This window comes from Bombus impatiens, unplaced genomic scaffold (genome assembly GCF_000188095.3).
Source record: "Bombus impatiens unplaced genomic scaffold, BIMP_2.2 scf_0159, whole genome shotgun sequence".
Taxonomy (NCBI): domain Eukaryota; kingdom Metazoa; phylum Arthropoda; class Insecta; order Hymenoptera; family Apidae; genus Bombus; species Bombus impatiens.
In genome coordinates this window covers 49,217-61,994 of record NT_176578.1, presented here as the reverse complement: position 1 = coordinate 61,994, position 12,778 = coordinate 49,217, and the positions used below count along the sequence as shown (strand labels likewise).

General features: G+C 36.3%; 1 protein-coding gene across 4 annotated transcripts in view; it reads right to left on the bottom strand.

Moving 5' to 3' along the window:
• The window catches only part of LOC100744725 (hemicentin-2-like), a 137,495-nt gene that overhangs the window by 84,393 nt on the left and 40,324 nt on the right, over positions 1 to 12,778 (bottom strand). For all 4 annotated transcript variants that reach the window (XM_012382685.3, XM_012382686.3, XM_024365968.2 and 1 more), the window contains exons 3-5: positions 11,606 to 11,722; positions 2,655 to 2,858; positions 480 to 631 (exon numbers count right to left, since the gene is read on the bottom strand). In XM_012382685.3, coding sequence (XP_012238108.1) covers positions 480 to 631; positions 2,655 to 2,858; positions 11,606 to 11,722 — 473 coding nt within the window. The remainder of the gene's footprint in view (positions 1 to 479; positions 632 to 2,654; positions 2,859 to 11,605; positions 11,723 to 12,778) is intronic.

Below are 12,778 nucleotides of genomic sequence, written 5' to 3'. Positions count from 1 at the left end.
ATAATAAATGTCAAAGATTACTCCAACGAATATTAAGGTTTATTAATGTAATGAACAATTGATTGCTTCAAATCTTTCGTCGTCTCTGTTCTGTGAAATATATACATGCACTAAGTACGTTGCAGCTTCTATGCAAATTTTCAGATTTATTTCAAACTTTTCCAGTATAATCATGATACATGTTATATGTTGATACATGTTGGTAGATATTGCGTTCCATTATAGTAATTTTTTAAAATATTTCGTATAATATACATAATGTATTTATAAAAATTTCCTACAAGTGTTTGATTATTTTTGAAGTACAACTATGATGTTTTGTAGCCATTGACGAGATTAGTATCGTTAGATGATGATACAATAATGAATTTAATATTTACATACTCGTGCTCTCTCTCTATTTATCTTTCTTTCTTCCTCTCCCTTCTCACTATAATTATTTTCTACATTTTATTACACCTTGAAAATGTTAATTTTACCGTCTGTCTGGCGTTCCTCAGCATCAAACTTCCTTTCGACCACGTGATCTTCGGATTTGGTCTCGCTCCAACTATCTCACAGCCGATCTCGTACGTGGTGCCTGCGCTAAATGGACGATTCTCTCCTTGCATGCGGACCCACAATGGTTTCACTGAAACACGCGTACCATCCATTAGCCCTCTTTGCTCGAAAGAACTATCAGTTGCAGGCAAGATTCCGCCGCGTTTATGGAACCTGTCGAGTGTTTGAGTAATCATTTCGAATGGTTCCATGGTTAATGGAAACTATTTTGCGAAAGTTTCCAATATGGAACACGGTTTTAGCAGCCTCCGTTGTTCAATTATTTGTTTAACATTTGTCTTCTGATGGAGAAGTAGGATTGAATCTCGGTTTCATTAAGAGCAGTTTAAACACTATTCTACTTTTTTTTCCCCCTACCAGAAGTTGATTCGATGACGAAATTGACTTTCGCTCGAAATTCTGTTTGCTGTGGCGGAGTAATAAGTGTAGTGGATGTTCTTTTTGCAGTGTTTTGCTTTCTTTTTAGGAGATTGGATTTTGTGTGGGTGGTGGATGGAAATGTGTGTTTTCAGGTTTACGGTTCCTGCTTTTATTTGTTCTGGTACTATGAATGGCGCGTGTTATTGTATACATTCAAAGAGGTGAATTATTTACTCTTGGCGTAGATTGTTGTATTTTGTTGTATCATGTCCAATCTTGTTTCTTTGTATCGTTGTATCAAGTTTTAGAAGTGAAATGGCAGGGAAATAAGTGGAATTGAAATGTCACGTAATTAGGAAACTAGATACGACAAATTTTCAAGTGTTCCTTCTAAAAAATTCATTTGACAGAAACCAAATTTTGCATACTTAATCTAGAAGAGTAGAGTCAAGTTTTTCTTCACTACTAGAAAATGGTTACATAATTTTGATTTTTTCAATCTACCCTAATGGGTACATGTTAGAATTATTTTTGACTTTATATCAGGAATCATAGCACTGGCATATCCTTTTATTTTTTATTCTGTACTTCAATCAGTATTAAGATTTCTAATGATGAACATGTATTTTATATATTTTACATATACGAGGGTCGTCGAGAAAGTAACACTGTCTTGAAATAACAATAATACAAATGCATTTTAAGAAATTTTCTGTATTTGTAACTTTAGTATATATACTATGTTATTTTTCAGTACAACCAACAGCCCTATTTGAACACTTATCGTCTTACACAGTCCTTTAAATGATTGTTTCTTGTGAAGCGTTATCGAGCCAAAAGATTTTTAATTTTTGCAAAAAAAATGGTAATCTGACTCGTTCGAATAGTGTATCATTTGCAATGAAGTCGCAGACGTTCTTGAGCTCTTCTGTAATAAAAGCATGAATCCTTACGATCACGTACAGTTTCTCTGTCCCTATTGAATTCTCGCACTTAGACACATTGCCATTTTAAACGTGCGATATTAAATATTTGAACGCAAAATTTAGTGTGACTTATGCTCTCGCAGAGAGGACCGCCGGAATACTGACCACATACTGTATCTCGGCTGTATCCCGCTTACGTGTCTCATTTGAGTACGGCGAACCCATGGACTCGAGCTACAACGGAGGGACCGTCGGGGAACGTCCCAGGACCAAGGTCTCGGCCTTTATCGAGTTTCGCTTACGTGAGTTCCTACCAGTATTACCAGTGACGGAGCTTACACGGGCCTCAAGTGATAGTGAGAAGGCCGTAGTGTTAGTTACGACAGTCCCGCTAATGATATAGATTGGTATTACGGGGGCCGAGATCAGTCGCGGGGGTTTGGGGCCCCCGCTCTCGGCTGTCGGGTGTTGGACTCGTGGGGATAGTGTTGTGTTTTATGGTCAAATGCTGACAAGATAACCCAAGGAAGTTGCCAAGTGCAGGCTTACTTCGGTACGGGCTGCGCAAATAAAACTACTTCATACTAAATATGACTTATGTTAATACATGAATGAAGCTAGGTGATCTTCTAAAGTGCGCTCCATCGTTCTATATGGTTTCTATACGTAAACGCGTAATACTTTTTGGAGAATCCTCGTATTTCAGAATGAAGAATATTTGCACGCTTCTGATAAATCTTTTTATCTTTTACTATTCTATACTCTAATCAGCATCATGACTTTTAATGATGTATCAAAATTACTTACGATTCATATTGAGCGTGACAGAGCTGGAAATAGGAGTGACCATGTTGTTGTTGGACGCCTGGCAGGTCAAAATCGCGCCGAGGTGTTCGCGACCCAGCTTTTCTAATCGCAGCACGTTCCGTACCCTCTTAGTGCCGACGGTTTCGTAAGTGTCGTCGAGGAGAGCATTTTCTTGCCACCACGTCACACGTGGTTGTGGCCGACCTGTTCGGAACGAAACAGAATGAACGACGTCCGAAAACGGTGCTTTCGTTTGCCACGCTTCGTGCCTCGCTTTACTCGTATCTTTCATCGAACGCGTAAAAAAAGGATTCAATAAAAATTCCATACATTCTCCATTTTTTACCTCCTTCTTTCATCCTCTCTTTGTTAGTATTCGTTCCCTTTTTCCTTTTATCTTGGAACTGGCGTTCTGTTACGTTTCGTTCGCAACTATGCTTCTAATCGAATCAGTTTGCTGATACGTGCATATTCCAGCGACCACAGTTATTTAGAGATATATGGTTATATAGGTTATATAGAGAATGATAAGCGAAATTCGTGGATCGTGGAACGTAGTTCGGCAAAGAATTTTTAGGAATGCGTTGTTATTTCTCAGATATTGCAGGAATTTTTCGTTTGGAAGAAGAATCGGTAAAGAATGTTTAAAGATATTTTCTTTGTTTCCTGCTCGACCAATAGCGTTAAGGTGATTGATCGTAGTTACGTTCAGGTGAAAGAAAATGTTTATTCTGTCACGTTTCCTGTTATAAATTTTCTCAAATCTTTTTAAAATTAAATAACGACCTACTACTATAACAGGAAATAAGGAATATCTCAGAATACACTTAGACAAAAAACTTTTATGGAACATGCATCGCAAAAAAAAAGAAAAGAAAAAATGGGACAATTAAGCGAAAGACATAGAAAACTTCGGTAGCTGATTGGCAAAAAAATCACAGCTAACAATTTACAACAAGCTATTGATATATAAAACTGATATTCTCAAACTGATATGGACGTACGCCTGCCAATTATGGAGCACAGCATCGAACTCCAATATAAAATCAATAGAAAGATGGCACAACAAAAAGTCCAGAGCCATTCCGAAGGCAGATTGGTACAATCCGAAGAAATAAATAAATAAAGAAACCGGTGTACTTGCTGTAAGAGAAAAAACCGCCAGATACTGCAGGTTACATCAACAACTGCAGAAGGATCAGCTTGACATCCTGGCCACCAAATTACTGGACACCATAGAAGAATGCGAAAGATTAAAGAGACTCGGAAATCACTTTCGACATGTATAATACAGATTTACCGACATGAGCTAAATTATCTCAGGCTGTCTATACTCACATTTATGTTAATCTAAGTCATCATTAGACTGAGAATTTTTATGCATTTATAGAAAATTTGAAAGTGCAAAATTACAGAAAATGCGATGATATGAAAAAATATATAAAATAACCGAGCAATATTACTTTTTTAACTATATTCACAAAAATGTGAATTTGCATAAAGATCCACAGTCTATTCATTACAGTCCGTATTAAAATTTTTTTGTAAAAGAAAGAGAATTTTATTAAAAGTTAACACTTATGAGTTTTTAATTCCAATTGAGAGGCAATTCAGTTAACAGATTAAAATTTCTTCATAGTTAGTCACCAAGTATTCAAAGCATGCATTTCACTCCCTGCAACAAGCTTTTGAAAAATCAATGATTCATTTCCTGTTTTTACTCGTAACAGGTAGAAAAAATATATCGTACGCGCTACCCGTATTTGCGCTGTTTTCCCTCTCTCCCTCTCTCTTTCTCTCTCTTTTTCTCTCTCTTTCTCTCTTCTCTTTTTCCCCTGTTGATACAGAAGGAGACTGACGCAGATATCAACGACCCCGCTGGAAATAGGAATTTCAAATTTGCGTCCGATACTTTTCCGTATCGAGACCACAGCACCGGATCTCTCACCATGCTTCTGTGTATTTTGCTTCCGTTTTAATCTTTTGCTGTTGTTGCTTGCCGTTTGTTTATATATGTTGGCTCAATCAAGAGATAATAGAACAGGGAGAGTTGGAAAAGGCAGGTGGATACGGCCACAGAGATGATTAAAAGACGCGCGAAAAATGATATCGAACAGCGTATCGACGTATTTCGAGAGAGCGAACATGTTTGCGCAAACTATGAGCGGCGAACGGTTCAATAACGTCCCGATGAAACATCCCGTCCAATTTTCATCTCATAATACATTTAATCCTTTGCAATTTGTGCGATTGGTCGGTGGGTATTGGTTGCAAAATCGTATCTAACATTTTTTACGATACATCGTGGGAGCGCGCTCCACGTTGTACAATTAGTATTTTCATCATCGACGTTGAATGTTTCACTTGTTTTTAGATGAGTCTTTTTTGGATGTTCGTAAATGAAATTTAATATTTTGGCTATATCATTACTGGGTTTGAATATTTTTGATTCTACAGAATATTTCGTTATGCAAACACTCTTGCATAATTGGAACAGTATTGTTAATGAACTTATTAGTACTAATAGATATTGTAATATAAATTTGGTATAATAAATTTAATTAAATTTTACATACACGCAATTGAAGTTTTCATATAACAAATTATTCTATTATCTCATTCAATGTAAAATTGTAAAATTATAAGAAAAAAATCTATAATCTATAAACTGTAACTTGTTAATTTATTAATATCATTAGTTGATACTGTACGAGCGATTATCTTTTTGTAACACAGTATACATACAGCGTCGCGAAAGAGTTATTATATAGTAATCATATTTGCTTTCAAGAGAAGCACACGTGAAGCAGCGAAGTAGTTGATGCACTGATGAGGTGAATAAATAATTTTCTACATCCGCATATATTTATATATCTGTTCGAGAAATAAATAATTTCTCACGATATTATTGATTATTATTATTGCGATTATTATTATTTTCTAATTCCATTTCTGTACGATGTTATTTCACCTTCTCCTCAAAATTTTTTTCCAAATTCATCGCCAATCGAGGCACACTATTATATAATAGCCTCATAGAGTAATAATAGCGAACAAAATTAGAGCAAAAGTGGTAGTGGAGAAATTTTCACAGTCATTTTCCGCGGAAAATAGCCTCATAGAGTAATAATAGCGAACAAAATTAGAACAAAAGTGGTAGTGGAGAAATTTTCACAGTCATTTTCCGCGGAAACGACAAACAAACGATTGGATAGAATGCACAGTTACGGAAGCAGAACGGTAATTTTATGGTGGAAAATGGAAGTCGGCAAAATATTTTGCAGCACGCGACGTGCAATAATGTTACGTTGGTGAAACAGCATTAGACACTTTGGATTATGTACCGACAAGCACTCTGTTTACAATTTCCTATAAATAAATACCCTCTCGCAAATAATAAACGCGAGGCAAGCCACGAGATGCAGTTTGCGGCGCGTTTAAACGCCGCCGACGTGTGAAAGCGTGAATATCCTACGGGTAAGTATACGATCTAGTGTAAAGCACGTCTTTTGACGCACAGGGATGACATATCTCAAGGAAACTGCCGGTATGACGTGTGTTTTGATGTTAAACAACGATTGGGGTTCTTTAGAGTGATTGATGAAAGTAATTGATATTCTGATATGGCGCTCTCTTGTCTACGAAGGCGACGTAATAAATTCACACCTTGATAAATAACCACTGAATAATGTTTTCCGAGTTTATTAACACATTCGAGATTGACAAGATTGTCTCCAGTGGCCGAATGGTACTGCAGTTGCAAATTGTATTACATATATCTTGATAAATTTGCAATCCGGACCATTGTCATTATTATTATGTTTAGCACGTTATTTTACAATTTATTACTTTAAATAGAATGATTCTTTTGGTAGCAATTCGAGAATTATCTGATAATGTAAAGTATAGATGTCTCAGACGCCAAATTTTTGGAGAATTCTTTATTGAGGAGAGATATTACATGGTTCAGGGTATTGTCCACAGGTCTCAAATGGGTTAACACGAGAAAGCTCTTTATGGTTTTCTAGAATCGTATATGGAAAATGGTAAAAATGATTTCTTCTTTTATACCGTCTGTGGTCATTGAAATATGACTACGTATAAAAATTTTGCTTTTCTGATATTTCAACTGATTTCTGATATTTAACTATATTATTATACAAATAACAAGTTGCATGTGGATACCTAGATTATTTATACATTTACAGACTATTTTACACATGATGCCATGATTACACAGTTATAGTTTCAATATGTAAACTCTCGTGTACATAACAATTAATTTGATAGTAAAGGATGTCGTACAGCCAAATCCATTAGAGTTCCTTTCATTGAGGAATATCGCGTATTCTCATAATCAGCTAATTCAAGCGACTTGAATGTCATTGAAAATATCTAAATCCTCCTCAAATCGCTTATAAATTTGATACATCGTTATCATCATAGGAAATTTCGTAATGTTTACGTTTGAAATTTTTTCAAAAGCCAAGATGTTTGAATGATGGTAAAATAACGAGGATATAACCCAAATAACGTTTTTCTTATTAAGAACTTTAAATTGCGTTAGGCATCTCGAAAATGAATTGAAAAATAGGAAATTTCGTAATGTTTACGTTTGAGATTAATAGAAATGTGATCTAGTTATTGCAACAAAACTGATCAAGCCGACCTTATAGTACATACGCGACGTTGTCCTATATTACTTACACCACGCAGATATCTAATTTCCTACTTATGAATAAATCTATTATATAATATTTGATGAAACAAAGTCATTCGAAGGAAATACAATGACGAAATAACGAATCGAAATATAAATTTATATTATAGTAGTATATGAAATTAGATTTTGAAATACAAGGATAAAGAAAAAAAATCTGAACTTGGAAAAACGAAATAAAAATTAATTTCATCACAAAAGGTGGTTAGAAGCCCAATGAAATAGTTTCCATATTTAGAGCCTAATGTTCCCACCGAAGTAGAATGCCTTTGAGTAATACCACTGCATATATAGTCAGACAACTTGAAGTAGTTAGAGATAGTTAGACTGAGTTCCTCTCTGTTTCGCTATTTCCTACCCTACTTCTTCGTATAATGCAAATTGTGCATGAATATAACAAGAGGCTGATACAGATGATATTTAACATATAGCAAAAATCGATACATTTCTTGCATACAAAGAGTTAAAAATTTATTTTCAATCCTTACGACATTCTAACCGTTCTTAAAATTTCAGATTTTTAACATAATTGCATAAAAATGGATAACTCGATTTCTCGAATATACAAATCTATTTTAGAAACGTTTTTTCTTTTTCAAACGAAATTATATATTACAGTTAAACTATTTAATAAAATGGAAAAACTTTTAATTTTGTTATTTATTCTCAGCACAAACATTGCTCGATTAAAATAATTAAAACATTCAAGAATTAATTCAACCATTCTCGGTACTAAATTTTTGAAAATTAAGATAATTAAAATTTTTAAACCAAGGATACACACTTAGAATTCATACTGCCAAATTTCTCAAATGGTTTCAACGTAACATCATAAAAATCTCTGGTGTCACTCACAGAACGATTATCTAATAATTTTAAACGATTACTTTAAAATGATCTGATACGTTTAAGAAAACTATTTATGCGCGGTTGAACAACACATTTCATCAAACACGACCATTAAAAAAGCCTCGTAATACAACGGGTTAATAAATCGTTTCATCTGTAGTGCCTATGTTTTTTCTTTCACTACATTTCTCAGTTTCTGGTGTAAACGTTTTCTTCTGTGTTCGCCAGAGTACTATCTTATAACCTTTACTTTTCTCAACGTACCACGGCTTTCTCCTTCCCCTTTCGCGTCTGTTTATAGATCTTTATGCTACAAGGGTATGTATGCTTGGAGAAGTTAGATGCGCAGATGGAAAAGACGCGACAAGATAAACGTGCAGGCTGGTGCGCACGTATACAGGGTGATCCTGATAACATGAAAGTGATGAAATTTATAATTTGGAGGAATTATTAGTACAGTTCGAATAAATAAAATTAATGCTTCCAATTAATGCTTCTTGAACAGGTTACTATATTTACTAAGAGACATCTTCTAGATAAATATAGATTTTATGTATCGTTTCCTCATTAACTTACTTTATTAAAATAAACTGAAGAAATGTGCATTTCGGATAAATGATTTAACAAGTAAAACTTCTAAAATATAATATGATTTTCATGATGAATATCTCGATAAATATCTTTCAGACAGACTGTAGCTTACTTCTTTTACTCTACCTCCTTTTACTTCTTTTATCTTTAAGCTTACCGATGACTACTAATACTTTTATTAGAATATATATAAAATTCCATTAATTTCTATTAATAATACTGCATCATTTTAAGAAATGCAGTGTAAATAAATAATGTAAATGAATGAGATATAATATACGATCTTTTTATCAAAGTTAGTATAAGAAATATAACATAAATCTAATAAATTAAATATAGTATATAATCTTCTCAGTGGAATCTATTTAAAATTCCATTAATACAATATATATAACGTTCATGTCCTCACGTTCCATTAAAAAATGTCCTATTGAATTTCCAGCACTAATGTAATACATAAACGATAAAAACGCAGAAAAATAATAATTACAGTGTATTCTTCTAAAAATTACGTAAATTTGTACCTTTATAGCATCAACGAATAATTTAGAAATAACTGAAAATGTACAAATAGACAAGTCAAATGTATCACCCAGTATGTACGCAGGAATATACATATTCGGGTAACAAGTAACGAACCTAACACGATGTACAGCTGTGTGCTTCATCTCCTTCGCCGGTATCCGGCACTATTAAATTTTCATTTTAATCATGCTTCTCTTCCCCGAAGCGATCAACTTCCGGCTGTTTCGCTGATGGAAAGTTTCACGCGCGAGGATCGCGTGTCGGTCGTGTTACATTGAGATTAAGCGTCGATCGTATTGCGTGCGAATGCAAAATGGAATGTGATCAAAAATATTGATGCGAATAGAAATTGGTATCCGAAGGATCTGCCGAAACATGTCGACGTTTCCTCATCTCTAACGACAGGATTGCCAAATACGCCGATAAAATAAATTTCTGATAAATTTCTTCTCGCAATTCTGAGAAACGTAGATCTTGACGCTTGTACATCCCTATTGTCGCATCTTAAAATGAATCTGCTCGATTAGCATTGAAAAAGTACTGTTCGGCAAATTGGCCTTCGAAAATTGGTCTCGCTAATCACGTGCTGACGTAAAAATGTAAAACTGAAAAAATATACTCCTAACTTATTTCTGTACTTATTATAAAATCGAATCGTGCTAACTATTCATTCTTAGCTAGTCAGGGATTAGTCCAGGTTGCATATATCTAGCTGTTACGTCGCGTAACACTCTACCTAGCCCAGGCCACACACCGCGGGCAATATGGCAACCAGATGTCTTCGGATACTCGCAGCGTATCCTCCATAGTTTCAAGTACCTGCCATAAATCTCATCGATTTCCTAGAAAAGGTCCTTCAAACCGAACAAACGCCTGTTTCCGAAGTATTTCCAAAGACCATTGTCTACCACGGCGTGACAAGGGAAAATTAGTTTTTCTCACGTACGCTGCAACTTTCCTCCCACTAACTACTTTCTCTCGAGGGCGGTTAAGACCCTTCGTTTAACCAATTAACAACGAAGGCTATTCCCTCACTCTCTTAACTAACATCGGCACCAACAAATCCGATGGTCCCGTGCGCTAGACACACCCATCCTTAGCTTTCCTCCGACACATCATCGTCTCCCAAGACAGTTCTGATTTTACATCCTTACCGCGGGCAATATGGCAACCAGATGTCTTCGGATACTCGCAGCGTATCCTCCATAGTTTCAAGTCCCTGCCATAAATGTCATAGATTTCCTAGAAAAGGTCCTTGAAACCAAAAAAAACGTCTGTTTCCGAAGAATTTCCAAGGACTATTGTCTACCACGGCGTGACAAGGGAAAGTTAGTTTTTCTCACGTACGCTGCAACTTTCCTCCCACTAACTACTTTCTCTCGAGGGCGGTTAAGACCCTTCGTTTAACCAATTAACAACGAAGGCTATTCCCTCACTCTCTTAACTAACATCGGCACCAACAAATCCGATGGTCCCGTGCGCTAGACACACCCATCCTTAGCTTTCCTCCGACACATCATCGTCTCCCAAAACAGTACTGATTTCACATCCTTCGAACGGTCAACATCCTTCGAGCGGGTATACACACCCGCAGATCAGTCACTCACTCATCTCGCACATACGCACCAGCGTAACTACCTACGTTATAAGTTAGTGGAATAAACGGTGAAATATAACTTACTACTGTGTCGTATTCATTCAACCACCTCTGTTATCTTAACCGAAACAGAGGAACGACTACTTCGCGGCGTCGATTCACCGAATCGTAGCGAGAATTTACGCCTCTCGCTGACGCGTTTTCCCCGCGACCGCGTCTCTCCGCGAACGGTCGTAACAAAATTGTTTTACTAAATTACTCGACTAGATTTTGTCACGCACGCTAGGTTACTAAATCACTCGCCTAAATCACTGGATGTGCCTAATGGAGGCTTAACTACACAGATAAAGGAAATTATGATGTAAAATTACGTGGATCATCTTGTAAAATGACGACAACCGATGAAGAGAGAAGCATAGGCACAAAAACGGTAAAGTGAAGCGCAAGTATAATAGCGAGCTGAAAAAGTGATCAGGCGAAGGAATGCTGATCGGTTATTTCTAATATTTCTCATTATTTCTCGTCGATTTGCGAGGTAACACAATCGTAAAGATAGGCACTCATATTTGAAAGTGTCGCATATACGAATAAGATCGATAAAGAGCGGTACTTCGCTTGCAGCTACATCTTTTCGCTAATCACCTTTTCAGCTCTGTGCACTGTACTTACCACCAGCAGCGACGCAGGTAATATTCAGGGAGGCACCCTCGCTGTACGGGCCGAGCACGTAATAAGGAATATGAGACCTTCCGCTCTCGTCCAATATGCTAAGCTGCTCCGGTGGTACTGCAATAATTTCGCACAATAAGTTCGTCTACCCTTCGTTTTTCCGCGACTCACGCCAGCTCTTATCCCTTCGCTCACGCTGCGAAACAGCTTCAGCGATGACAAAGAAATGGAATTCTGGCTCTCGCGCCACAGAGCGAATCAATTTGCAAGGCAATGAACTAATGACCTGTGCCATCCGACGGACACTATGGATGGTCCATGGAGATCGGTATTTTTATTTGACGCAAATGAAAAGCTCCCTGTGGCACGCTTGAGGAGTCGCGTGATATAGAAATTATTTTCTAGGAGGTTTTATAGCGCAGCTTTGTAGGTAAAGCTGTATTTTGGAGCAGAATAGAAGTCTGTCTATGGGAATTTTAATTCGAACGGAGTTAGTGTCCGGTTAATCTTCGCAAAGGATAAAATGGTAATTGATAAGACGTCTGGTAATGTAGGTTTGTTGCAGGCTGATTACTTATAACTAAATGTAGATGCTTGTACATTTGTGAGAAATTTAGGAGTGTTGGGATATAGGATATGCCTAGAAATAGTTTTCAATATGATATCTGACACTATTGAAAGAGTTAAACGAATACTTGTCGATGGAACCTATTCTTATTTGACAAAAATTGCTTTTGAGTAAATAATTCATTATACTTATCCAAGACTATACATGGAAATAAAATCGGTAGAAAAATTCCAAAGAAATATAAACCGAACGGAGGAAGAAGACAAAAAAGGATCTCAATCTTCGTGAAATTTTCACTGAACTCTCAGTGAAAGTACTTTTTAATAAATAATCCATTATACTTATCCAAAGATTATTATATTATCCAAATGGAATCGGTAAGAAAAATTCAAAGAACTACAAGCCAAGCAGAAAAAGTTCAATTTTCCTAGAATTTCCTTATCGTTGATTAACCGAAGAGAAACAGAAGGAAAACGAATTCTTTCGCGCGACAGCAAGATCCGCAGGTACGAATCTACTTATCGATATCGTCGACATCGAAGTCGCAATTTCGACGAGGCGAGCGTCGTAAAATCACCAATCGAATTTCGCATCCCCCCCCCCCA